Source organism: Martes martes, assembly GCF_963455335.1.
Source record: "Martes martes genome assembly, chromosome: 6".
In the NCBI taxonomy this organism is placed as follows: domain Eukaryota; kingdom Metazoa; phylum Chordata; class Mammalia; order Carnivora; family Mustelidae; genus Martes; species Martes martes.
Window position 1 is genome coordinate 44,902,442 of NC_137893.1, and position 27,317 is coordinate 44,929,758.

Below are 27,317 nucleotides of genomic sequence, written 5' to 3' on the forward strand. Positions count from 1 at the left end.
AGACCACACTTCGCCTTGGCTTTACCAAAACTTGCACCTCCTCTAAGACTCAGTGAGAAATGAGCCTTGATTGGAAAACCAACACTACAGGAGAATCTCTCTGGGTTTCCTGGAGCCCTGAAGGGCTCTTCCATAGGCTGGCGGAGTTCTTTTTTAGACAGACTCACGTCTCAGATGATCAGAATTATGGAACAGACTGGTTGTTGAAGAGAAGAATAGTAAACAGGCGCCAACCCGTGCGAAGGTGCTGTCTGTGTGTGCTATTTGCGACAGAAACTGCAGTGAGGTATTGCGGTTCTGTATCGCTTTCTCCGCGGGGCCTGGCTTTGCAGCTGGAGCCCGCGACTCCGCAGAGAAGCCCGCGAGAGCGCAGCCAGACAGACCCTGGCTGCCTGCATTTATTCCTGTAGACTTTGGAATCTTGCAGATTATAATTTATTATTTTTATTAACCCAAATCAGAGGGAGAGGCACGAAGAAGAGTATGTACAAGAAGGAAGGGAATGGGAGGAGACAGCGAGCACTAGCCCACGTGTGTGGCGCGGTCCTGTGACTCGGGGCGGCTTCTGGCATCCCTGGCCCCCAATTAGGATATGGCTCCTTCCCAGATCAAGTTACAAAGTAACACAGCCAAATAAGTATCCCTCTTGGGGCTTGGATTGGGCCTTCCTTCACCCCGACTCTCCTGTCTATTATTCTATTTCTTGCTAGGCTAGTATTTTAGCAAATAATAAAATGTCTTTCTATGCCTGGGGAGGAAGTCCAGATCTTGCCTGTTTGGAAATTCAGAGACTACATGGTGGATCTCGTGTTCAGGGAGCAAAACACAGACCCTCCTGTATGCCAGGGTAAACTCCCTGTGTCGAATTGTTAGTCTGGGAAATCAAACACGAGTTTGGAAATTTACAGCGATTGTCAAGTGCAAAAGAAAAAAGAAAAATAAAAAAGAAAAATTAATCTATTTAGAGAATGAAATCCTGGCACATAGGACTTTAAAATTTGGAATTAAAAATAAGCAATTGCTTATAAACAAAACACTAAAATAGAAAGTAGAAAACAAAATACAATAATATAAATAATAGTAACCGAGATAAAGAAACGGTAATCTATATCTAAACATGGATAGATAATAGAGTCTACAGAAAGAATGAGTTTCAAAAAAGAATCTTTCTAACAATCCAATTTTAAACTGGGAAAGAAAGAAAAGAGAGAAAAGAAACAGGAGGAACCAGACATTCCTTTTAATCCTCCCTCCCCGCCACCCCCCACCCCAGAGTTAATTTTGCTATCTGTTTGGATACAGCCCACTAGGTACCGTTCTCCCAGACCTGGATATGCAAGGCTTGTATGCCCTTTCCCTTCTCGCCAAGTCTCTGAGACAGACGTACTCTGATAATGTTCTTCCCTGGGTGGCTTTTATTTGAAATAGAGCCTGGCTAGTCTTGCCAGAGGGCTGACAGTTTAATTCAGTTTTAATCATTTCCTTAATGTAGCACAACCTGGGAAAAGACATTTTCTCTCTTAAAGTGACAGGAGGCGCACGCTCTCTGTACATAGGCACTCCTCCACGGTTACACGTGCGCAGGTGCACACACGCGCATCCGCGCACACAGGCCCATACAGAGAAGTGCACACACAGACAAGTGCGCACGGGGGTACTCACGTGCACACAAGCACAGACATGTGCACACGCGCACACGTATTCCACCGAGCTTTTCTTCTGCCAATTCGCGTCCTGTCCCGTTTCTTTTGCTCTGTCGACAAGCAAAGTGCAAGGCCCTGGAACGGCCCTGACACGCGCAAGCCACGCTTTTGAGAAAACGCCTTCCAAGGGCGTTCGCTTCGCCTTCACACCGAAGGCCAAGAATCCTCCTGCCTGCGGACTCTGGCCTTCCTTCCCTAGGGCTTCTGGGAGGGATGGGGCGCCCCCTGTCCTAGAGCAAGGGTCCTAGTGCGGTGAGGTCTTCGACTAGCTGCTTTGCGGGGTCGGGTGCAGCTGGTCTAGTTAGGTCCGGAAGCCTGGACAGATTCAGCGCGAATCCGGGGCGGCGAACGGCGGTGCGGCTCTATCGCTAGGGTTCCCAAAGCCTAGTCTGGACCTGTACTGAACGGACCAACGCTTCCTCCTGCCCTGGACACCTAGCACACACCGGGATCATTCGTAAGGGCCACGTTCTATCTGACATCCTGGGTGTCTGCGAGGCTCAGTTTTCCAGCTTGTAGTCTATGTGGACATAAGTACTCCGGTGTCTGTGAGCTCCGGGGTCTGCCGTCCCTTCTGCCCTGGGTAAAGGTGAAAGAAGTGGCAGAGGGACAGAGGAGACCTTTGAGCTGCACAATCGTGAGGGCGCCGTTGCAGGCCGTCTAGTCCCTTCTATACCAATTTGAGCTGCAGAGCATATAAATGGACAAGAACCCACCTACAAGGCAAGCTTCACGTCTGGAAAATGCGTTCGTCCCAGGCAGCCTCAGATTTCTCAGGATGAGCCGCTCCTTCCCGGGTGGCGGGACCGGTATAGGCCTGTGGTCCTGGTGACTCCACCCATTGGCTTCGCAGCCTTCTCCAAGGTCTCAAGGGCTATCCCAAGGCGCTTTGCTTCTCTCCTTCGCGTCTGGGCCTGCAGCGGGGCGCTGGGACATTGCAGGCTGCTGGTGCGGGTTTCAGACGCCCAGCGCGCGGAGCTCTAGCTGCAGCCTCCAGCGAAGTTTGCAACCGACCCCCCGCCCCAACATCCTTCCACGCCCAAGCCCTCCAGGTGGCCTCTTTGCTCTCCCAAGCCTGCTTCCCCTTCCGCTAGCCTTCAGAAATCAGGTTTGCGCTTACATTTTAGGCTGTATTACCCGCCTGGGGCGCCCTCCGGGGTCTGCCCCGCTCCAGACTGTTTGCAAAGCCTTCTTTTACAAATGCAAAACATATCCTTCCAGTCGAATCTGTTTCTCAAGAGTTTAAAAGAGCCCTCTTCCTCGAGGGTGTTACCCAGGCGTTTTTGACTCAGGCTGCTGCCGCCGGGTCGGGAGGCGAGACCGTGGATACGCCTAGGCACCTCCTGCTCAGGTCCCGGCTCTTCTAGTTACCTCGGAGGAACCGCGCGTTCCGCCGGAGCTACGGTAAAAAGATCACAGTGGCGAAGCTATTCCTTATCACTCCATTGAAAGCTTAGCGAGAAGTCAGAGGTAACAAGTTGTGGAGGTTGAATTGAGCGCGAGAAAAAGACAACCCTTTGTCCTGTCTTTTATACCAAAAATCTAAGAATAATATGTATCAGGAATTTTCTTCTATATTATATTTGCTCTATTTACACCAAAACCATTTTGGGGGTTAATCCTGACCCCCCCCAAAAAAATCGAGTTGAAACTATAAACTGTATGGATGCATGATTGATGTTATTCAATTAAAACTTTTTTTTTTAAATTTTGCTTTAAAGAAACAAGTTGGCTCTTTAAAAGCCTGAGAAAAGTAGTGGCAAATTGTTAAAGGAGGACAAATATGGAGTTAGGTTAAATCACAGAGACATTTTTAAAAAAGTGCAATAGAAATTTTATTGTATCTTAAAACATTTCACCTTGCGAAGTTTTTAGGAGATTTAAAGCTAAGTCTTTATCATTGAAGACATATAGAATTAACATCCCACGATTTAACGTTTTAAAATTATCATCCTGCTTTGAAAGGAAAGGGAGGCTCTGAAAAGGGTGTGCTTTTACAGACTAGTAAATATGAGGGACTAAAGCGATAATATAAAATTTTGCTCTCCTAAATATAAAGGATTTAAATATACCGTGAATTCCCACACCCTTCCCAAGCAAAAGCCACTAAGTAAAACAGAAACATAAATAAATAAACAAGTCTAATGCCATTCTTGGCAGATTGGGCGCTACTAAATGCGGGAATGTTTAAATGAGAAAAGACGGGCCTGGTGGCTGTAAATTGTCCCCACTCAAAAATGTTCTGAGTTGTAGCAATATTAAGTGATAAAGGAGTGGGACTGGAGTTTAAAGTTTCTTGGAAGATTCTTGATATTCTAACTTGGTGATATCTCGCTTTAAAGCCAGGAGCCTCACCCTTCCTAGGAATGGGTGAGGAAAACTAAAGACGGGCTGGAGTGGGATGTGGCAGCCAGAGACTGACCGGGTTCAGCGCCCGGGGCTGGCACTTCCAAACCAGACGGCGGCGCTTTTCTCTCTCCCTCTCTCTTTCTTTTTTCTTTTTCTTTTTCTTTTTTTTTTTTTTTTTAGACCTTGTAAGGAAGTGGGCGCGGACTGTGCGCTGTCGGCGCCGCCTGATTGGCTGGACTTCCCGGTGATTGACAGTGCCCCAGACTCCACCCTCGCCACTTTATTGACACTAATGAGCAAGTTCTTCCCACCGCTCTCCTGCCTGGAAGTGCTGACAGATCAAGGCAACAAATTTCAATTACAATCCCTAATTTGTGTCCGCAGAGTGTTTTTTACCCATGTTAGTCCTCTCTGGCGCATCAGTCGAAGCAGATCTTGGAGCAGCAGGAGGAGGTGGAGGGGGTGGGAACGAAGGAGTGCATCAGTGAGAGAGCGCGCGCGAGAGACCGAGGGAAGGAAACTTGGCGGGCGCGTCGCTGGTTCCTCGGATCCCAACACAAGCGAGAAAGAGGAAACGCCAAATTTGTTTTTGCCCGCGGCAGGGAAGGGGGCAGATCGGCCTGCGGGAGGCCCCGAGAGTCGTTCAGATTTTGGTGGGAGAGTAGAGCGAGTGTGTACGTGTGCCCGCTTGAGTGTATATGCGTGAGGGGCGGGCGGGCGCCAGGCGGCGGGGATGGCCGAGAAGCGGAGGGGCTCGCCGTGCAGCATGCTAAGCCTTAAGGCGCACGCCTTCTCCGTGGAGGCGCTGATCGGCGCGGAGAAGCAGCAACAGCTTCAGAAGAAGCGACGAAAGCTGGGCGCGGAAGAGGCGGCCGTGGCGGTAGATGACGGAGGCTGCAGCCGCGGCACTGGCGCCGGGGAAAAGGGCTCCTCCGAGGGAGACGAAAGCGCTGCACTCCCGCCACCGGCCGGGGCGGCATCCGGGCCAGCCCGGAGCTGCGCCGACCTGGAACGGAGCTGCGGCTCCCGCGGAGCCGCGGGTGAGTCGGCCCTTTCCCGCCTAACTTCTTCCCGGCGCGTCCCTCCCGGTCCCGCGGGGCCGCACGGCCGCGGGGAACCTGAACTTCTGCGAGTTAAGGGCGCGCGCGCGCGGTGCCCCTCGGTGCCTGAGGCAGTGCACCACCAGCGCTTTGGCCTTGGGTGTCCGCGCGCGAAGCTCACAGCCGCCCTGGCCGCTATCGCCGCTCAACTCAGGTCGCCCTCCAGACGGTTAAAATGCCGCTCCTAGCCCCGCTTCTCAGGCTGCCGCCGCCCACTCGGCGACCCGCGCCTTCGGCCGCGGCTCTTTGAGGCTTTCGGCGGTGCAGGTCTGTGCCTTCCGCATCTGCCTCCCTTGGGGTTCCAGCCAATGGGTGCTCTTTTTTCTTTCCTAACTTTTAAAAGCAAGGGGGTGGGGGGAGCGACGGCATAACCCCCCCCCGAAACCGGAACGAATGCCCTAAACAGTTTGGGCAAACCAGGAAGAGGGCGGCGTATTTGCAAACGTGGTTTCCCGAGGGGTAGCTGAGCCCTTCCCTTCCCCTCTGGATTCCCGCTGCCGAGGCCGTCGGCCCCGGTGGGCTTGCTTTTCGCGCTCTGCCCGCCCCTTCGTTGCTTGGCTAGGGAGCTAAGGGCGGTCAGGGAGTTTGGCGCGAGCCGAGGCTGAAGAGTTTTCTAGAAGATGCCTCCGCCCGGGCCCAAAGCGAGGGGCCTCGGATGCCTAACGGGAAAGGAGGCCCAGGCACCTCGAACCAGGGACCGGGACGCCAGGCGGTTTCTCTGCGTGCGTTTCGGGTGGCCGGTGTGTCGGGGTCTGCAGTGGGGCTCTGGACTCGGGAATCCGTCTCAGCCTCAGTTGGCCACGTATCCAAGCCCCCGGCGGCGGCGCGAAACTTATTTGGGGCCTTGACCCGGCATAGGCCAGGAGGGAGGGGTGGACGCGGCCCTTTATGCCTCCGCGGGACAAGGTCTTTGGAGGCCTCCCTGGCACGTCGAGTCCCTTCGGCTGGCAGAGCGGGTGTTTACCCCGGGCCTGTTTGTTAGAAGAATCCGAAGGCACGAAAATTCCGCCTTTTCTCCTGGTCCTTTTTCGTCTCCCCAGCCGCCCTCGGGGGTCAGTCTCCCCACCCGACTTCCTCCACGAGCCCTCACCGTTACCCCTCTTTGCCTTTGCTGCCCAGGCGGCTGTGAGGACGGCTTCCTGCAGGGCGCTTCCCCGCTGGCGTCCCCGGGAGGATCCCCGAAGGGGTCCCCAGCGCCCCCCCTGGCACGGCCTGGGACCCCGCTGCCCTCGCCGCAGGCCCCGCGGGTGGATCTGCAGGGAGCAGAGCTCTGGAAGCGCTTTCACGAGATCGGCACGGAGATGATCATCACCAAGGCGGGCAGGTAAAGGGTGATCTGTCGCCAACGCCCGGGCCCTGGCCTCACCTTACCCCCCCCCCCCCATGGGTTAGGAAGGAGAAGGGTCTGCAGAGCTGTGGAGTCTCTGGTTAGCATTTTTGTACAGAAAAGACAAGGTCCGGGTTGTGGTTCACTTTTTAGACTGGCGTTGCCCGCCTACAGCAGAGTGCAGTCAGCGAGGGGCACAGCCCCGCAGCCCTCTTGGACGTTAGCGAAAAATCCGCGTGGCCGCCGACGCGGCTGCGCCAGAAGCTGCCGCTGATATTCCGTGTGCTGGGTAGTCTTGGATTCGTGGTTATGTATACGTCCGTCCAGGCATGTGTTTAGGCTCTAGTTATCTTTTCTGGAACTACTGAACAGATGACTTGACTTCCCTTAACCTTCCCCACCCCTTTAAAAAAAAAAAAAGAAAGAAACCTCAGTTTACTCTTTAGAAAACTATGGTTTGTTTTTTTTTTAGATTCCAGACTTCCAGGCTGGTTCTTTATCAAAAGATTTCCTAGCAATGTAAGAACGTGATGTCTTGTGCTATTTTGATATTATACTAGAATGAAAAGTTACTGGAATCATCAGTAATACATGTATAATCCCTGCAAAAATAATTACCCGTTTTTTAAAAAACCATTCCGTTTGTAGATCCAGTTACGTGGTTATATATATATATTTTTTCTAAATGAAATCCAACACATTCGTCTCAATTTGCTGAAGAATACTAAGAAAAACTGTAGGAAGTTATATGTATTTTTGAAATTGTGAAATTTGCATTCATTAGTTAGTAAAAAATAGGTTTGTTGGCCAGATACTATTAATCTGAAGGAAACAGAGAAATATTTGCATTTTAAAGTTTTCAGTTCATTTAGTGCAGTGAAATCTATGAATAATAATCTTCCTTAAAAGGAACTTTAAAAAGCACAGCAACTCTTTCAGGGAGTACACATGGCAAAAACCTGGATAGCATAAAAGTATCCAAACTTATTAGAAATTACAAAAACATATTTTATTGAATCCATATGCTACCTTCTACGTTTTCACAGAGCTTTTATTAATGATCCAAATTCAGTCTTCAACAACACAAAGCAACAGTTGTCTTATAAAGGATGTAGTTAAAGACCTTTACTCTTTATCTTACAGGTGCACTGAAATAACACTAAAACAGCTAGCATATTAAACTGTTCTCATGCCTAGTTAGGAATAATGGACTTTCTTTTCTCTGAGTGGTTTTTAGTGGCATTATTGTTATAGAAAAAGTTTTTGATAAATAACAGTGCTAAAATTTGTGTTATAAGGTTAAATTAGCAAAAATTAAATTAACTGGAAGGGTCCTAGACATAAATCATTAGATGGAAATTAAAAAAAAAAGAACTGCTCTATTTGTTTTTCATATACAATAATTTGCTGTTAGATTCTTGCTACTGCGTCCTTTTTAAAAGATAGCCCGTGTACTTTAGCATGTCCTTTGATATGCAACTCTGGGAAGCCTAAAGAAATGCAGATTTTTATTTGTTTTAATTAGCAAAGTTTTGAGTAAGTGTGGTTAAATAGGAAAGTATTTCCAGGGTATAGTGGGGGAAGGAATGATTTGGTAAATATACATTGTGTTTAGTTTCTGCTTTCAATAAAGAAGTTTTACTATACCTTTCAAATTTAGAGCAACTTTTGCACTTCACCTTTACCATGCTGCAGACAGGAAGTCCTGTCTCAATAAAGAACATATTGTTTGGTTATAGCATGGCACATTGGCTCCTTGTGGTTTTTTATAACCCTTTTAAAATTTCACATTATAATATATTTTATCACTTGTACAAATTCAGATTTTCTATTTCTACTTTCAGAACATTTTTATCATTTGTATTATTGAAGTAAATATGCTCATTGATTTTTATTTAAAAAACAAACTGCTTTTTTCATGCTATTACTCCTTCAGCGTACAATTCTTTTTAGCTGTACTGACATTTCAGTAAACACAGTGCATGACAGGGTACAACAAATTACATTTAAAAGCCTCAGTTTTGATGCATCCTGTGTTCTGATTCTTTGAATTAACGTTATCAAAGTGAATGCTATAAATTTGTCCATATGAAAAACCGAGAGCTTTCCAGAGGTTTCTTCGCTTGTTCATTCTCCTTGCTTAATCACAAACAAAAACAAAACCCATACCCTGTTTCCTCCCCTCCATATGTATAGGCGCATGTTTCCAGCAATGAGAGTGAAGATCTCAGGACTAGATCCTCACCAGCAATATTACATTGCCATGGACATTGTGCCAGTGGACAACAAAAGATACAGGTACAGTGATCTGATGGATACAGCATGATAAGAATACGCTAGGATTTTCCAGGCTGTGCCTATTTCATCTGTGACAACCATGATGTTTGTTTCCAGAAGCCTGTAGAATTTCTAGATCTATAACCCAACTCCCTGACAGTTCCAGTAGCCCACGCGGTCGGTGCCTTCTCTTGCAGTAAATGTGGAAACTTAATTATTGTTTTGCTTTTAATGGATACAGAAATGTCCTTTAAGTATTGAGAACTTTAAATAGAGGCTAGTTTAGGGTTGCTAAACTGTGTCTTTTAAAATGATTCACTTTTCAATTAGAATTTTGGAGGAAATGTTAAGTTTGTAGGTATAGGTAATATTCAATGATATGTTTCATTTTCTTTGTGATTATTTTGAACTTTAAATAAATTCCCTTTTTCTTGCTGTGTTCAAAAATCATAACTGTTGGCAGGCTCTTTTCCTTTAATTTTAGGAAATTCTTGAATTTAGAAAAATTAAATCTCGTAATTCATTAAGCTATTAGGACATCTTTAGACTGGTAATGAATTTGTTAATTTACTGTTGGGTTTTGGTTCGTAGTTAACACAGTAGATTAAAAAAAAGAACATTGTAAGATTTAGATTTTGAAAGAGGATGTATTATCTGGATATCAAGTAAAGTTGGAGAAGACACACATTCTTCAGTTTCAAACCAACCTTTGCTCTTTTTCTTTTGCAAGTAAGCAAATCAGCAACTTTCAATGGACAATGCTTTTTACTTTCCCGAGGAGTTAAGAATGCTGACATTTAAAAAAGGAAATTTTGAGTAGAAGATCAGAAGGTGCTTGCTTTAAATTTTGGTCTTGTTTCTATTTTTTCTTTCTTTTATTTTTTACTTTTTATAAACAGCTAGAGCATTTAGTAAGTTTTAAAATGAAGTCAGATTTGGTTTTTATCACTTTTTAAAACTTAGGGAGGTCCTTGTTTGAAACAGGCTTACCAGTGTCAAAAGTATACATATTTAATTAGTACAGGCACATATGGAATACTAAAAAAATGGGTAATAAAAAGACAGTTTTATTGTTTGTGTTTTGTATTGTATTGCTTATTTTAATTAAATAAGTCATTAGAGAGTTTGCTAAAATTATCTACTACAAGGCAGAACCTAGAAGGCACTGTTTAATCTTGAAATATACTTGGTTTAAAAATCTTTATTCTAATCTGGGTTTTGTGTTGCGAAAGATAATGTAATTCTTAATGAGCTTAGACATTATTCCTTTCTCTTCCAATTTTTTTTCCTGTTTCTCCAAATATCTTTCATGTATTTTGGATGGTTTATTTTACATAGTTGATTCTTATTATTCTCATATAATGCAAGAAAAATGTCAAGTATTGGTATTAAGATGTCAGATTTTAAAAGAGCAAACTGTAAATCATAAATTTGTTTTCACTTAAAATGCTTCCCAAGAAATTTGGTTTTAGCAATTGTATTTAGAAAGTTTCACAGAGAATTTGTAACATGTAGCGTTTATTCTCTTGGTGGGTATGGATTTTTGTATGAGTATGCATACTTCTTCAAGGTTTCGATAGAGCATATTACTCTGTTTATTTTGGGAATAACTATAGTACAGTTTTCCCCTGCATTTCTAAGATTTGCATTTTATTTTCTAACTTTTAGCTGTAGTAAAAATAAGTTTTTGGTTTATTCTCTGCTGTCAAAGAGTGGTATTTGGTCAAATCAAAAGTGCTTGTGATTTGTTGTGAGGCAAAATTAATATTCACAGGAGCTCATGCATTTAGGAACTTATTTACTGAAATTACACCATACCAATTCAGGGAAGCTTTTTAAAAAATTATTCTCAATTTTGTGATTATGTTTTTTCCCAAGAAAAGGAATTAAAGAATAAAAGAGATATTGAGCTCAAAAGAGAGTGAAATATGTGACATTAGTTGAAACAGAGGGCCTCACCAGAGATGTTATGAAAATGTTTCATGCTGTTTTTTAAAAGAAATTTGCCTACTGCACATGTAGAATTCTCTGAGAATATCCACAAATTATTGCTTTAAATTGTATGTCATGTCTTAAAATACAAATGGAAGGAGAACACCTAGGTTTATAACTTCATTTTATACCCTTTTCTAAGTGAATCGTCATATACTAGTTTCTAGCTTTTGAATTAGTGAATTTTAAGTTAATAATTAATAAATGATAACCTGAATATACAATTAAATATTACAAGATAACCTGAAACATTGTTATTTAAATGTATTATTCTTGTAGAGTCAATATATTTGACACGTATAAACAAACAGAAGAGGACATTTGGTCCCTTAATTAGAAAAACAGTATTAATCAGATATACCTTCATTTTCAAAGTTTGACGTATATTTGATTAGTGATATTTGCAAACTAAGGAATTTTCTTATAAGTGTTGAGAAAGAGAAACTTAGAAGATAAAGACCTACATTTTTGGATTATACAAAAATTTTAAGTTAATGTATTATCTCCAATTTTTATTTTAATAGAATCAGAAAAATATTCTAAATGATCATAGCTAAAACTCTTTTTCTAAGAAAATGAAAGTTATGGAACTTTTGACAATTTCCCCTTGCCTTTCTATCATCTACCTAGTTCGTCTGTACATTGCCTAAAATGGAAAGTGGTCTTAAAGAAGTGGGACACTTAAAGGTCTAACTCTCAAGTATTTTTGAGATTTACTTAAAGGTGAGCTTGACAACTTTAAGCTTGACAGCAATAGTTTCTTCATGTCAATGGAATATCCAGATGTAAAATGGAAAATACCAGAATTCAGATGGAATGTCTAATGTGAATAAGTGATTCATAAGAATTAAGGTACTTGAATTTATGGGGGTGATAGTGTGCATAAATCCTTAACACATCACTTACTCTGAGAGGTCAGAAGGCCACTGCTGCCCCAGAGAGTTTTTGAAGAGTACTTGAAATCTTATTTTATATGTATTGGATGTAAAGAGCAAATTGGTGTTTTTCAGACTTAAAAATAAAAGATACACAGTTTGTCAGATTCGATGTACTTGAAAATTACCAGAAAACAATAGTCTGTACACTGAGCCTTGTCATTGCCTTGTAGGTATGTTTACCACAGCTCTAAATGGATGGTGGCGGGGAACGCGGACTCCCCTGTGCCGCCACGGGTGTACATCCATCCAGACTCGCCTGCCTCAGGAGAGACTTGGATGAGACAAGTGATCAGCTTTGACAAGCTGAAGCTCACCAACAATGAACTGGATGACCAAGGCCATGTGAGTAGATGGCCTCCCTAATGTGCCCCCATGGAGTGGGGGGGGTAGCCAGACCTATACCCTGTTTGACCAAAGGGCATGAATTTCTCTCTGAAGTTTGTTGATCAGCGTGTGTCTAATCTGTGCAAAATCAAGGTTGTCTTCACAACAGAGACTATGACTATTGCCAGAAGCGTCTCCTATGAAACTCGTAATAGGTTAAAACTAGATACTGTGTTTGTATTGAAATCATAGAATCTCAGGCAGACGTTGTTAGCCAAAACATTTGTTTGAAAGGCTATGAGGTGCTAATTATTATGCTCCAAATGTGAATACTTGACAGTCGGGTTAACAGGGAGGATGGTTTATTGTGTCCTGCCTGCATTCGGCCCTTTTCCCAGTTAAAGCTCATTGCCTCTCAGTAATGGCCCAGGCTTACACTATTTGTGTATTTCATCTGCATGTTCCCTGCTGTTTTGTGATGGCATCTGATGTGTCTAAATATGTTACAATAACAATTCCTTTTAGTTTTAAGCCTGCTGAAACATGATTTATAAGTCAAAGTCAGCCATTCCAATAATACAGTGATTTTTAACCCCTTATTGTTTTGCAATATTATTCCTAGACAAAATTTCTACGTTACTATTTTAATATAAGTAACTCTGGATACACGCCGATTTCCATTGTAAGCCAACATTTCTATTAGGCTTTTGTTATTTGAGAGGGTTTTGATTGAGGCAGGATTGAAATGCCTTTTGTAGAGTTAGTGTACATCATACATGCCAACTAGTTCATTTCTCGAAGGGTGACATATAGTATATTTACGAGCAAATCTTCTAAAACAAAAATGCAAACTGTCATGAACTAGTAATATAGTTACGATGGGAAATGATTTACAAGTTGCTAGACAGTATCTTAAACAATTGGCCTTGATAAAAACATCCGAGTATGAATTTCATTGTGGTACAAATTCAGTATCTGGATTTTTAAGATACATCTATCTTACATTGCTTTTGTCTGTTGCCTTTTAAAATGACTTAAAATGAAATCACAGAAGTATCAAAGTAGATTTCATTTCTGAATCCAACTCCATGCCCTATATTTTAGTACATTACTTCATTTCTTTTTTTTTTATTATTCTTTATGTACATAGTCAAGTAGTAACAGTTGCTTTTCACTTGACTTCAGGGAAGGAACATTAGTTTCTACTGTTTCATTGAGGGAGCTGGCTGTATTTTGCCAGCATGTTCATTGAGGGGGTCTTTTGTTTTTGGAGTAGAAAATTTAAAAATAATGCCATTAAGTGTGACTTATTTTCAAGAGCTTAAATATCCTCTACTTTTCTGAGTTCTACAGTTTGAGGACATATCTTTTAAAGAGGTAACTGGGACTAAAAAACATACCTGTCATAAATAAGGTACACTTCTTTAAATAATTTAAATTGGGGTGCCTGGGTGGCCCAGTTGGTTGAGCATCTGCCTTCTGCTCAGGTCATGATCCCAGCATCCTGGGATCAAGCCCCGCATTGGGCTTTTAGCAAAAACAAAAAACATAGCGGCTAACAGGCAAAATTTAGAGAAATGTGTCATCTATCAGTTAAATTTTTCTTTTAAGGTTGTGATGCAGGTTGTAATACTTTAATACAGGGAGGTAATTAATGAGTGTAGAAATGGAGAGACAGATATGTACCTGTCCATTTTGGAAGCAAGAAAATTGCTTTTATACCTGGTGAAAATGTATGAATCAGTTGATGCTAGAGGAGAATGAAGGAGGAAAAATGCTCTTTTCCATTGTTTATTTAAAACGTGTATTTTTTGAGACTTTGTAAAAGGTAGTGTAATATAAAAAGCCACAGTCTCTGCCTTCAGTGATCTAGTCTAGATGGGGAGAGAAGACATGCACACAGATAATCCCACTGTTGGCTCGGAGAAGTACTGACGCCACATTGCCCCAGTCAGGAGAGACTGGGAAGGTTTCATGAGGAATGTGTCTATTGTATTTATTTACTCCATTTGATGACCCCCAATGAGGTTAGATTCGAGATTAGGAATTTGTTTCTTAGTCCATTGTTTATGTGATTCAGCATCTAGGAAGACAGTAGTCCTGTTCTGGTGGGACTTTCTAGTTCAGTTTTATCATTTCCTGATGTGGAAACCTCTCAGGGACTCACCCCTCTGCCATCATATGGTTGAGGGTCTCCTGCCCCCCGATATTAAAGGAAGCACCACTAATTTCTAATTAATCAAGCTGTAGACTCAAATGAGAAGTGATTTTCTAATTTACTTTCTAACTTGCTTTCTTACTTTTTTTGGCCTCTCAGTTCCCAGTTCTCAGTGCCTGGGTGGCTCAGTCAGTTAAGCATCCGACTCTCCATTTTGGCTCAGATATGATCTCAGGGTTGTGAGATCAAGCCCCATGTTGTGTGAAAGGTACAGAAGCATTAAAATAGTGACCTGAGAATGGCATGTAGACATGGGATTTTTATTAAACACGATGTGTTTAATGTAGGAATCAAGTCCTCACAGGGCTGTGACTGGATCCAGACCTGTATGAAACTTGAACTTACAAGCCATTGGGTTTCCCCCAGTGTGACTTCATCTTCCCAAATACCAGGGATTGCTTAGAGAGGAATATTGGTGAGAATCTCGAGTGGAATGTCCTGTCAGTCCACAACTAACCACTGAATGTTGTAAAGACTTGATCATCTCTGCTTACTCCTTGGGGAGTCTGTAGTCAGCTTTCTGTTGGATTGTATACAGTCTAAGCCTGGCCCTTGGGCTACCAGTGTACAGACAGTTAGCATGCTTGGGTAAGCTAGCTCCTTCTGATCGTGTGCATGCTTCCCTATTCATCTGGAATTTGTTGTCTGGAGGGAAACATTTAGATGAGCATTTCCCTAAGAAATTAGTAAGGGCGCCAGGGTGGCTCAGTCAGTTAAGCATCTGACTCTTCATTTTGGCTCAGGTCATGATCTCAGGGTTGTGAGATCAAGCCCCATGTTGTGCTCTATGCTCAAAGGGGAGTCTGCTCGGAATTCTGTCTCCCTCTTGAGGCTTCTATTCCCCCCCTCCCCACCGTTCTCTCTCTCTCTCAAATAAATAAATAAATCTTTAAAAAATTAGAAGATGTTTAATGGTGTCTTTAAACCTTGGCAGGGCTCATAGGGCTCAAATACAGTGCTGGGGTGCTTCGGAAGGAAGCATGGCCAGTCTGCCACAGTCAGGAGACTTTCTCAGCTGCTGAGGAGTCAGTGACATAGAGTCACCCCAGCTCTAAGTTTGTCCTCACCGTCTTCCCCTTTCTGCTTAAGAATCAGGTGGGGAGGGATGGTATCACAGGGGGCATTGCTTGATGGAAGGAACTTGGAACAGCTTGGAGATCCAACATGTTCATGTTCATGAGCGTATCAGTTTGGGTCTCCGAGGCTTGGTTTTCTCATGTGTTGTGTTAGAACCAGAGAATTCTGAGTGAATCAGGTGAGCTGATGAACTTGAACATGCATGTGTATAAGGAGTGTTTCACACACAGTGCATGTGAAACAAAACCAAGACCATCTTGCTACGGAGTTTGTGATCCAGTGTTACTGTCTTGACCCCCTGCCATTTACAGTGGGTCAGCACCAGGTGTCATCAAGAATGCAGGGAGCCAGGGAGCTGCTCCTGCTTGGCCTTTTGCTTGACTTGTTCCCACACCGGCGTTTAGGTCATCTAGAAAATTTCCGGAGTCAGGAGGTGATGTTTCCTTATTGAGCTGTTCTGTAAGGCACAGCTGGTTTGTCTGTCAACTTCAGGCACTGTAGGCCCTTCAAATTAAACATAAATAATATCGGGGCGCCTGGGTGGCTCAGTGAGTTAAGGCCTCTGCCTTCAGCTCAGGTCATGGTCTCGGGGTTCTGGGATCGAGTCCTGCATCGGGCTCTCTGCTCGTCAGGGAGCCTGCTTCTCTCTCTCTTTGCCTGCCTCTCTGCCTACTTGTGATCTCTCTCTCTGTCGGATAAATGAATGAAGTCTTGAAAAAAAACAACAACACATAAATAATATCATGCTGCTTTTGACTCAAAACTAGTGTCTTTATAGTGGATAAAACATGCATTAACCTGCACATGGGACAGCATTCTTGTGTTTATAAACATTAGTCTATGTGACTATCTGTGTTACGAGGTAATGCCAAAAAGAAAAAAAAAATCCTCCTTTTAAACGGAACAGAGAGCATGGAGCATGCAGATCGGAAAAATTATTTGAGTTTCAGCATTATCATTGTGGTCTCCTTATTTATAAGGCCAGTAGTTCTCCTGGTTGTACTTGTTTAATTAGATATGTTATTGACCATTCATCATTATAAGTTTGATAGATCATTAAAAAGCAAATAATGTCATTTTATACAGGAGAACTGAAGCTTGCTTTGCATTCCCAGAAAACATCTGGGGGTATAATAAGTTCCTATAGATAATATTGAAAGCCTGTTATTTTGCTGGAAAGATCCCCAGATTACTGTCCGCAGTTGCCCTTTAATGTGCTGACGTAGGCATACATCAGCTATTTCTATACCCTACCCCAGTATATCCCAACTTATGTCATTTTGGAAATTCTGTAAGAATAGAAAGAAAGAAATAAAATTTAAGTACATATAGCTATATGGAGAAATCTGCTTGAGAGAACAAAGACTTCATAAAACAAGAACCTGTGTTCTTTGACAAGTAAACAGAAACCCAAGTCAGTTTTTGTTTCCCTCAGTCCAAGTCAATTTATTCTAGTTTTCTGAAACTAGCTATGTACTTATTTTTGTTTGACGTCAGGTAGCTTTCTCCAGTTTCTCTTCTACTGTGGAATTTGCTGATCACTAGAATCATCAGAATAAATCTTACACCTATGTTTTTGAGACTTTTTACCTGACTCACGTAACCATATGTTCATGTTACGTTATGACCTGGTGTAAACACACACAAAGAAAACAGATCCTGTTTTGCAAAACAGTACTTATCCTGGGGCGCCTGGGTGGCTCAGTGGGTTAAAGCCTCTGCCTTCAGCTCAGGTCATGGTCTCAGGGTCCTGGGATCGAGCCCCGCATCGGGCTCTCTGTTCAGCAGGGAGCCTGCTTCCCCCTCTCTCTCTGCCTGCTTCTCTGCCTACTTGTGATCTCTGTCTGTCAAATAAATAAATAAAAATCTTAAAAAAAAAAAAAAAAACAAAAACCAGTACTTATCCTTACTATAAGGAACATGCTTTATGTTTCTACTTTATCATTTTATTTATTTAAAAAATTTCCAGTTGCAACCGTTTCGGTTGATTTTTGTGAGCCACTAATGGGTTAGTGAAGTTCTGTCCTTTTTTTAGACCTGAAAAGAGACTTTTCTAGAGGTTCCACAGTCATGTGTGTATCCACAGGTGACCAGGAGGGCTATTGTATTCTCTTATCTTTTCCTTATACTTGTGCTGCCCCCCATCAAGCATGGTGGTCTGTTGTTTTGTTCTTTTACCCTCAAATTTTCTATTAGTGGAAGAGATGCTCGCATAGCAGATCTAATGACAGTGCCCACCAGACCTGCCTGATGGGGGAGAAGACATCCTCTGGTGGCCGCAAACACATTCTCCAGATATAGGGTTATTTGCTTTGGGCCTGACCAAATATTCAGAATATGGCTTTGTTAAAGCCATATCCTGAAAAACACGAGGTAGTTCAACCACTGTGTTTTAGGCTTGTTTAAGGATCTCTCCTCTACACTCCCAACTCCCCAAACGTGAATTCAAGTCGTGTAACTCAGGGAAGTCACAGCTCTGTTAACTAAACTCATTGATGAATACCTGAATGTGGACTCCCAGCAGCAAATAGACAATTTCACTGGGTAAGGCTATTTTTTTTTTAATTCCATCTCCTATACCTTGAAAACATAAAAAGAAAAAGAAAAAAATTCACCCATTATCCCATTATCTAGAGATGATCACTGTTCGTATCTTTCTGTGGGTCCTTTTTACTGTCTTCATGTTATTGCGATTGTTTATAAACAACTTGGATCACTTAAATTTAAAAAGAAGCATTTTATTTTGCGGTTAAAAATGTCCCAAACAGCACTTAGTAATGGCTGAATAACCTCTCCCATTGTGTAGGTTTTCAGTTACTTAGCCAATCTACTCGTGTAAGTGGTTTATAGTTTCTCCACTGTTGTAAGATGGTGCGCTGCCCATCTCTCTGCATGGAGTGCTTTTTTTTGGATTTGAAATATGTTCTTGGATAAATTCTCAGAAGAGGAATCATGGGGTAGAAAGTAGTCAGATTTCTCTAGAAGAGTTGAACTCAGGTGCCTGAGTTTTGGAAGTTTCCCTCTGATGCAGACATGGACACTGGGTTCTCCAGGCAAATCAGGGAGGTCGTAAGCCACACACAAGGGAGACTCTTAGGTATCCTTAGAATTCCTTTTGTCCTTGAATAGACATGTTGTTGTCACCAGTGGAGGAAGAATGTTCTCTGAAGAAACCCTTGGTGCACAAATACTTGTTTTTAGGTGATGGGTATGGTGGAATTTAAATAATCATTTTTTTAAAATATTTTATTTATTTATTTGACAGAGAGAAATCACAAGTAGGCAGAGAGGCAGGCAGAGAGAGGGGGAAGCAGGCTCCCTGCCGAGCAGAGAGCCCGATGCGGGGCTCGATCCTATGACTCTGGGATCATGACCTGAGCCAAAGGCAGAGGCTTTAACCCACTGAGCCACCCAAGCGCCCCTTAAATAATCATTTCAATCTCATTTTTAGTTCTACTGGTTTGGACTCTTATGTTCCATGTGGTTCACTGTAAATAAAATGCTGATGAATTTGTTCTTGTATTTGCATAAACAGAAAATTAGATGTTAAGTTCATGGGTTCATGGCTGTACACAGTGTTCCACCAAAATAATGATTTTTTTCCTTTTGTATTTTCATGCATATTTTACAAATAACTTCTTAGCTCTCCCTTTCCAATTTTGACATACTTTGTTACATTGGCACTTTTACGCCCTTGGAAATTTTCATTTCCAACTGGGATTTATTTTACACATTAAATATTTAGTCATGGTGTTGAGATTGGGCAGAAGTTGTTGATATATTTGGCTTTCTTTCCTTGACACAGATCATTCTTCATTCTATGCACAAATACCAACCGCGGGTCCATGTCATTCGTAAAGACTGTGGGGATGATCTTTCTCCCATCAAACCTGTTCCATCTGGAGAGGGAGTAAAGGCATTCTCCTTTCCAGAAACTGTCTTCACAACGGTTACTGCCTATCAGAATCAGCAGGTATTGTTCTCAGAATCGCTGTCTTTCTAGACTTTTTGTTTCAGGTGTCAGTGGAAAGCTAGCTATCCTTTTCACTGTATCTAAATGTTATGAAGTGTCATAAAGTAAAGCATTTGCCATATAAGACATCCAGGATATGTGTGTGTGTGTGTGTGTGTGTGTGTGTGTGTGTGTATAAACAATTTTTTAAATTCGTGGTTCTCCAAGTAAGGCTACTTCCAGTGAGAATTTCTTTAGAAAAGAATGTGTCTCATGACGAATAGTATAGGTTTGCTTTCCAGTTTGGGATGTCGAATCATGATGTCATAATTAAGATTAAAAATCATGTGGGGGCTCCTGGGTGGCTTTGTTGTTTGAGTATCTGACTCTTGATTTTGGCTTAGGTCATGATCTCAGGGTCTGAATTGAGTTCCGAGTCAGACTCTGCACTGGGCATGGAGCTTGCTTAAGATTCTCTCTCTCCCTCTCCCTCTGCCCCTCCCCTCCACTCACTCTCTCTCTCTCTCTCTCTTTCATTACAAAAACAAACAAACAAAAAACAAAAAAAAACACATGTGTATTGCTAGGAAATAGATATGTAGAATATGAAACCTGGATTGTATCATAGAGCATAAGATTTGATAATTCACATTGTCTTAAAACTATAACCCATGTATTATAAGAAATATTTCAGAAGCATTTATCTTACGTAGTCATTTTGGTATATATACGAGAATGGCTATTTCTTCAAGATATGCTTTAATTGTGAGAGGATGACACATATGCTTATAGCCTGAGAGATCAGCAGTGGTGGAGTAATCTTTTCATAAAATTAATAATAATTTCAAAAGTGAAATATTTCTTTCCGATATATGTAATTGTATGTATTTCTTTAAGGCTGAATCAAATAGGTGGAAAATTGATTCAAGGCAATTTAGTCTGTGCCATTATGGCCAGTTTTCATAAAAAATACTGATGTAGTTGAGGCTGATGTGGTCTGTGGTAGACTTTTTTTTCTTTTTTTAAATTTTAGTGGTCAGGAGAAGTATTTTAGGTTCTCCACTTCTCTTTACATTTATTTACATCTCAGTTAAATTTTAAGGCTTTATAATCTCTCGGCTGTGGTTTTTGTTGTTTTAAAGCTTATGAGGAGATTTGGATCCAGTCCCCTGCGTCTTCCTTGGGGGCTGGGAGGTGCATCTGCTCTTATCCATGTGGAGCCGCCAGCCCCACAGCTGAAGCCGTCCTGTCCTCTCACTCACATTGTTATGCTCTTACATAGGCTTTGAGGAAGGAGCATGAAGTTAACCTTTAGAAGGATTGGATAATTAGGAAAATATTCTTAAAATATGTTAGATGCAAAAATGATTTTTTTTTCTTTGAGGAAAAACACAACACATGAGGAGAAAAGAGCAGAGACATTCAGTACCTTTTAAGCAACCTCAGTTTATCTGTCTCTTTTTTTGTCTCTGAAACACAAACAGATTAACAATGTCAAATGTGTAGTTTTCTCCTAGCCTCTATGATATAATAAACAAGATGCAGTAGGCTTGTTGGTACCTTTTGGTGACTAATACCAATGGACAAACTGACAAATCGATTAATAGGGTAAAAAAGTTAGAAGAAGGGAAATTGATAATGACCAAATGCAATGATGTTCATTTTTTAACTTCCTGGCTCCTATTTTAAGAACTCAGGGAAAACTGGTAAGCAGCTTAGCTTGGTGGTGGTTAACAGCATGGGGATTCTGAAGCCCAGGGTCCCAGCCTAGGTCTATGGACAAGTAACGTTATGATCACAGGAAACTTAAGCCTTGGTTTAAAAGAAAACATAAGATTGGGATAATAACTACATATAAGTTGCCATGAGAATTAAATGAAATATGCATATAAAATTCTTAGTACAGCATACATAGTAGGCACTCAGTAATAAAAATAATGGCAATAGTAACACATCTCTATTTAGACAAGGCACCATTGTATAAATCTCTACTCTTTTTTGAAATCCTATTTTAAATGAACACTTAAAGTAGTAAATGTTATTTAAATATTATTTAAATGAACAAAGAATGAAGCTATAATGAACTCACAAGAATTCCTTCAGGACAGTAGAGGGGGATTATGAATGAATTTTCAGATACCCTTTCTTTTCCTTAGTGTTATCCAACAGTGTTCATTTGTACTAAGCCAAAATGGCTTAGTACAGAAGTATGTCAGAAGTATGTTCATTAACTTTGTAGGTTCCACTAAACCAAAGAGCATAGAAAACAAAGCATGATGTGCTTCTTAGAGAACAGGCTGTAACTTCTGTGGGACAAGGTGAAGATCTGTCAAGAAATAGATGAGATGCTATTAGTGTCAATTACAAGATGGTATAACTAAAAATATCTTTTAATGGAGATGATTAGACCACTTGTAAAAATCTCCCCCCAGATTTCTGTTTAAATTAAAACATTTAGGGGCGCCTGGGTGGCTCAGTGGTTTAAGCCTCTGCCTTCGGCTCAGGTCATGATCTCAGGGTCCTGGGATCGAGCCCCACATCAGGCTCTCTGCTCAGCAGGAGCCTGCTTCCCCCTCTCTCTGTCTGCCTCTCTGCCTAGCTCTGATTTCTCTCTGTCAAATAAATTAAAAAAAAAATCTTAAAAAAAAAATAAAACATTTATTTCTACTACATGAATAAAATTTAATCTCATTAGCGCCTTCCAGTAGTTGTTAGCTCTGGTTAGACATTCACTGTAGGGCTCTGACCAGGTCAGGACTCAACAGAAAACAGGAAAGAATAAAATTTTCAGATGAGAGCCATAAAGATGATCCAAGGAGAGACAAAGAAAAATACAGAGGCAGAAAAGTTAAAGAAGTGTATATTACCTAATTCTGAAGAAGAGAGGAATGCATAGGGGCTTAACGGCCTTCAGGTGTTACAAGGAACTTGACAAGGTAGAAGTTGGTTATTAGCTGTTACCCATTACCAAGAGGAACAGGCATTAAACCATGTCACAGAGTTAAAGGGAAGAGCTTTTAGTTCAGAGGGATTGTCAAACAAAGGACAGGTTATCAACAGACGATTCAGAATTTCCTTCTCTAGTGATATTGAATGCAAAACAGATCTAATTATAGAGTTTAAATAGGGGTGGGGAATTTTTTTCATAGCAGATGAAGATCTAGGTGATTTCTGAAATTTTCTTCTAGCTTTGCAGCTAAGATAATAAAATACCAAGAAATAGGGGAGAGGAACGCTTTTATAATTTTGTTATTTTGTAATTACTTGTAGTTCTTCCACCATTTCTGTTTTTAATGGCCTTACTTGACATTTATAGTATTTGATATGATTTTTTTGTACTCTCCAGATTACTCGCCTGAAGATAGATAGGAATCCATTTGCCAAAGGCTTTCGAGACTCTGGGCGTAACAGGTAAGACTTAGTGAAGAACATTCTGGTTCTGATAAATACATTTGACTTCTTGTTGTGAATTTTCCATTACAAGGTAAACAGTTAACCACTGATGTGGTTTTGAAATAATTTTCTGATGAGGATTAAAATTTGTCAGTACCGCTGGGCCTTGGATGTACCTATTTTTTAGCTTGGTGCCATGGCCTGCCCATTCCTAAGGTGAATTTTGATGTGGGATGCTGGGTGAAAAATGCAAGTTCTCAGGGTGCACAGTGCATGCTACCTCTGAAGGGACCTTAAGGAAACCTGTCTTTGAGGCCCCGGGGCTTCGATATTCCAAGTCAGTAGCCTCACTACACCTGCTGTTGTTGTTTAACTTACTTACTGATGTCACAACAATCTATTGATTCTGTCTTCGGACTATGATGGGGTTCCGTTCCCTCAGATTTCCAACTAGAATATGAAACTACGCCCCATTACCAAGGGAGCTGATGTTCTTTAGTTTCCAAATTTGTCTTGGCTGCACTGACAGCCACACACTTGTTTATTTTCTCTGTGTCGTGTTTTATGGTGTTTGTACAAGGAGGGAGAGCAACCATAATGAATTCCACTCTGTTACTTTTATCAAAAAGCAGATCACCGTTGTCTGTGTGCCATGGGTTTTTAATTTATGGATGTGATTCTATTCCAATAGAGTTTGGTGCAATATTTTCTAAGATAAGTATTGATAGTAATAGAGAGTAATAACAGACTAACGTTCTCCAGATGCCTTTTCAGGGTAAAGCTTTGACTTAAATGTTTTTAAAGCTTTTAAAAAGAAATATTTGAGAAGTTTTTATTACTTTCCTCCAGAAATTATTCTAATACTTCTTAAAAATTTGGTATTCTCGAAAACTTGGTATAGGCTACCTCTTCAGGAAGTCGAAAGCCCTAGGTGTTTTGTTTTAGGGGCAGTTTGATTTAAAATTGTAGAGAGAGAACAGTCAGCTGGTAGTCTAGATTTTTAGTCTTCTAGCTGATTATTTGGGCAAGGCTGGTGCAGACAGAGATCTTTTCTCAGAATACCGACAAGTGCTTGCAGAATATTCTCGTATGCAGGGACATTGTTTAAACACCACGAAGCGTGAGGACTTAAATGCAGCTGAAATGCATTGAGAGTAGAGTAGCCTTTAATTTAGTGCAGGTACATCAACAAGACGATTAACAATAGCACTAATAATTCCCTCTGGAATTCTTTATTCTGTAGGAAGATTTGCAGGTATTCCTATAATACCTGTTGTCTGATATATTGAAATCATTGTCTTTTTAGATGTTTTTAATGTGAGAACAACTCTGCGTGGCTTTTGTTATGTTTCGTTGGCTCTTGGTTAACTTTGCTGTCCAGAGGCATTTCTAAAAGCTGAATAATTTAGTAACTGAGACGGTCACTCCTGAGGGACTAATGGGAGCCTTTGGGGTGACTTCTTTTCTACCTTGAGAAATGCTTTGATGGAATCTTCATGTGGTTTTGGTGGTAGCAGTATAGTATTTGTTAAGGGTCTAGCATTTCTTTCATTTCATTATTTTTTTTAAGCAGCGAATACATTTATTTAAACTCACTGAAACTCCATGAAGGCAGCTCTGAGGTTTGAGGAATACACAACCAGGAACTGTGTCCAGGCTCTCCTGTAGGATTGACCTAGCAGACCCCTCACTGCTCTCGACACTAGGGGAATCACACTGCTTGGATACCGTGGGTTCAGTTTTGAAGCAATACGTTTAAAAATATTTTAAAAGGTGTATTTGGATAGACACCAATAGTGAATAAATCTACAAATAGAAGTGAGCTGTTAAGATGCATAGGAGAAGTTTTCAAGAAGAATTCTAGAAATGTCAGCAAAATGAAAAGGTATTTGAATATGGTCAGTGAAGAGAATCAGTGGGTTTGGTGAAAATAAACTACTAAGTCCCTTGTTGGGTATCATGAGGTCAGAATGCTAGGTTTGATATGAACTTTTTCCTTCCGTTTGTTTTACAAGGTGTGGCATCTGTGGTTCTTGCTACTATTTCTTTCCTGACCCTAAAACTTTTAAAAGTTTTAATGAACACACAGAACGTAAGAAATTATGTTTTAACACTTTTTAAATTTTGTTAAATTTTAAATTTTTTGTCTTGCTCCAAATGTTTAAACAATATCATGGTACAAGAAAATTATGTTGCCTCTATATAGCTTTCTTATTAGTGAAATGAATAATTTCACTTTTTGTCTCATTAAAGTCAGTTTTCCTGCTTATGATAGACAGGTCTTCAGTGCTCATTTTGGAATGCTAAATATTTGTATAATATTTATATATCAACACTATTTAGAAAGCTAATTTTCATATTTTCCATTGATAAATGCAAAAACTCATGTATAGAGAAGAGGGAATTTGGTCAGCTTTACAGATTGCTAACTTATGTATTTTCTTTAAAAAAAAAAAAGTTTAAGTTACATGTAAGACTTGGAGGGTGCATTGGTGTTGAGGGCTTGGGAAAGGAGTGACTTTTTTTTTTCATATAAGTAGAGAAGAAAGCCCATGAGAAAAAGTTCATTTTATTTCTTTCATACCCCTGGTCTGTTGTGTTATTGTTACTACTTTTTAATATAAACTGTTTTTATTTTTCCCCATATATGAAATAAGTAAATTAAGCAGGACAAGAAATAAACATGGACTTGTGATTTTTTTTAAACTTTATAAAACAATTTGCTTTAATTAAAAATTATCCCTTCCTGGTTATTTATGGTTCTACAGCCTGTTTTATAGGAATCAGTAGCTTCAGCCCTTAAAAGCTCTCCTGCAAGACATTTGCTACGTGAAAGAGAATTTATGTGCTGAGAATAGTTTCATTCTTCAGTTAGGCCTTAGGTTTGACCCTATAAAATTTTTTACTCAGGAAGGTACAGAAATTTCTTTGCTTTAAATACTTCAGGAAAAACATAACCATTTTACTAAATAAACTTGGCTATTTGATAGCATAAATTAGGGTGGTGATAAAATGTGGAAATTGTTCAAAGGCATCTTGTATAAATTATCGCCTTGGCTGCACTCCTGCGGGAGGTGCCTTTTATCTTTCCTTTAACAAGATGGGAAAAGTCTCTATTACTGGAGAAAATGAAGGCCTTTTTTAAAAAGTCCAGATTCAGCTACTAAATATTTTATAACTGTTTCCTGCAAAATATCTGAAATCCTTTCTGGAGCTTGCAGTGTGAAACAGCAGCCTCAAGAAAACTGTCGGTAGGTCCAAGTCAGATCACTTGTAGATATGTCATCTTCAGAACCTTCTCTTTAAAGCTGAGGGTGACATGTTTGTGGTGATCAGTAATGTCTCCTCAGGAATTGGGTGTATGGATTTGTCTTTGAAGCATAATGGAGTTTACACTGCTAATACACATAATGCAGTAATACTCGTCTCCATAGTTAATAAGTGTCTAAGTCTAATGGATGCTTATTAATTACCTCTTAGCAAGCTCCCCTCGAGACCACTCCACGACCACTTTGGTATCCTTAATATTTAAATCTAGGATTATTAAAACTCATCTATGTGGTAATAAAAACATTCTGTAGCATTTAGAAAAGCTTGTTTCTAGAAAGTCATAAAACCTGACACAAACTAAATAAAGAGCAATCAGATAGATGGTGCCCAGCATTCATCAGTTGAGTATTAAACACAACCTGCAGGAAACATGGGGTTTTGGGACCGAACAAGCGCCCAAACTGCCCCCAAATCAATAATTTAATGTGCATAAAATATTATTGTGTCGATCTGGCTTGCATTTGGCTCATAGTCAGCCACAGTATGATGTCTGGTTTTGGAAAAATCACTTAGGAGCAAACAACTTTAGAGCTAGGAAAGGATGCAGAGCTTTCGTAGTCTGCTCCTGACTTTGTGGGAAACTGAAGTCCAGGGGGGCTAAAACATTTACTTAGGGTCACACTGTGAATTTTAAGGAGTTGGAGCCACACCCCAGTTCTCCTGACCCCCAATCCAGTGTTCTCACCATGGAATAGTCCTCTCTCCGTAGATCATTGATTACATCCAAAGCTAGATTCTGCACTTCATGCTCCATGCAGCCCAGGTGGAAAGCAGGTGCAGGTCCACTCTTTGCCCTGCTCTCCCCTTTGGCAGCCCTGTACTAGCACCTGTGTGGGGCTGGTGATGGCTTTTGCAAGTGCTCCCACAGCAGCACTCCCTGAACTTGTGACTTGAGAGATGAGTCAGGTCCATGTGTAGACTCATACTCCTGTATGCACACGAACTTGGGCGTGCCCTCAGTACCACCCCCCACACACATACACTGCTGTCTCCTTCTAGCACTAAGATGGGGTAGTGACGCTCCGTGGAGTCATGAAGGACATTAGCACATCAATGGAGTCTACACTGTGAACACTAAGGAAGTAGATTCAGCATGTAAAACCTTAGAACAGTGGGCCAAGTTGTGTAAGTTGGTTTTATCTGCCATATCACTTATTTTGAGTGTCTGGAGAGTTTTCATCATGCTGTATAGGTGGTAGGATTTTGGGGCAAGAGGGTTCCTCTAGCCTTGGCTCATAGTTCTTGATTTGGGGATGCAAGGTACCCAGAGGAGGTAGCAAGTTGAGAGCAAGTGATTAAGGACCTGCTCTTTTTTTTTTTTTAAATATTTATTTATT

General features: G+C 41.2%; 1 protein-coding gene across 1 annotated transcript in view; it reads left to right on the forward strand.

Annotated features, from left to right (window-relative positions):
• Positions 1–4,785: 4,785 nt before the first annotated feature.
• Positions 4,786–27,317, forward strand: part of TBX18 (T-box transcription factor 18) — a gene marked incomplete at both ends in the record, with an annotated part of 26,189 nt that continues 3,657 nt past the window's right edge. The window contains 6 exons of the mRNA XM_080806167.1: positions 4,786–5,092; positions 6,272–6,476; positions 8,676–8,777; positions 11,857–12,028; positions 19,111–19,278; positions 22,604–22,668. Coding sequence (XP_080662293.1) covers positions 4,786–5,092; positions 6,272–6,476; positions 8,676–8,777; positions 11,857–12,028; positions 19,111–19,278; positions 22,604–22,668 — 1,019 coding nt within the window. The remainder of the gene's footprint in view (positions 5,093–6,271; positions 6,477–8,675; positions 8,778–11,856; positions 12,029–19,110; positions 19,279–22,603; positions 22,669–27,317) is intronic.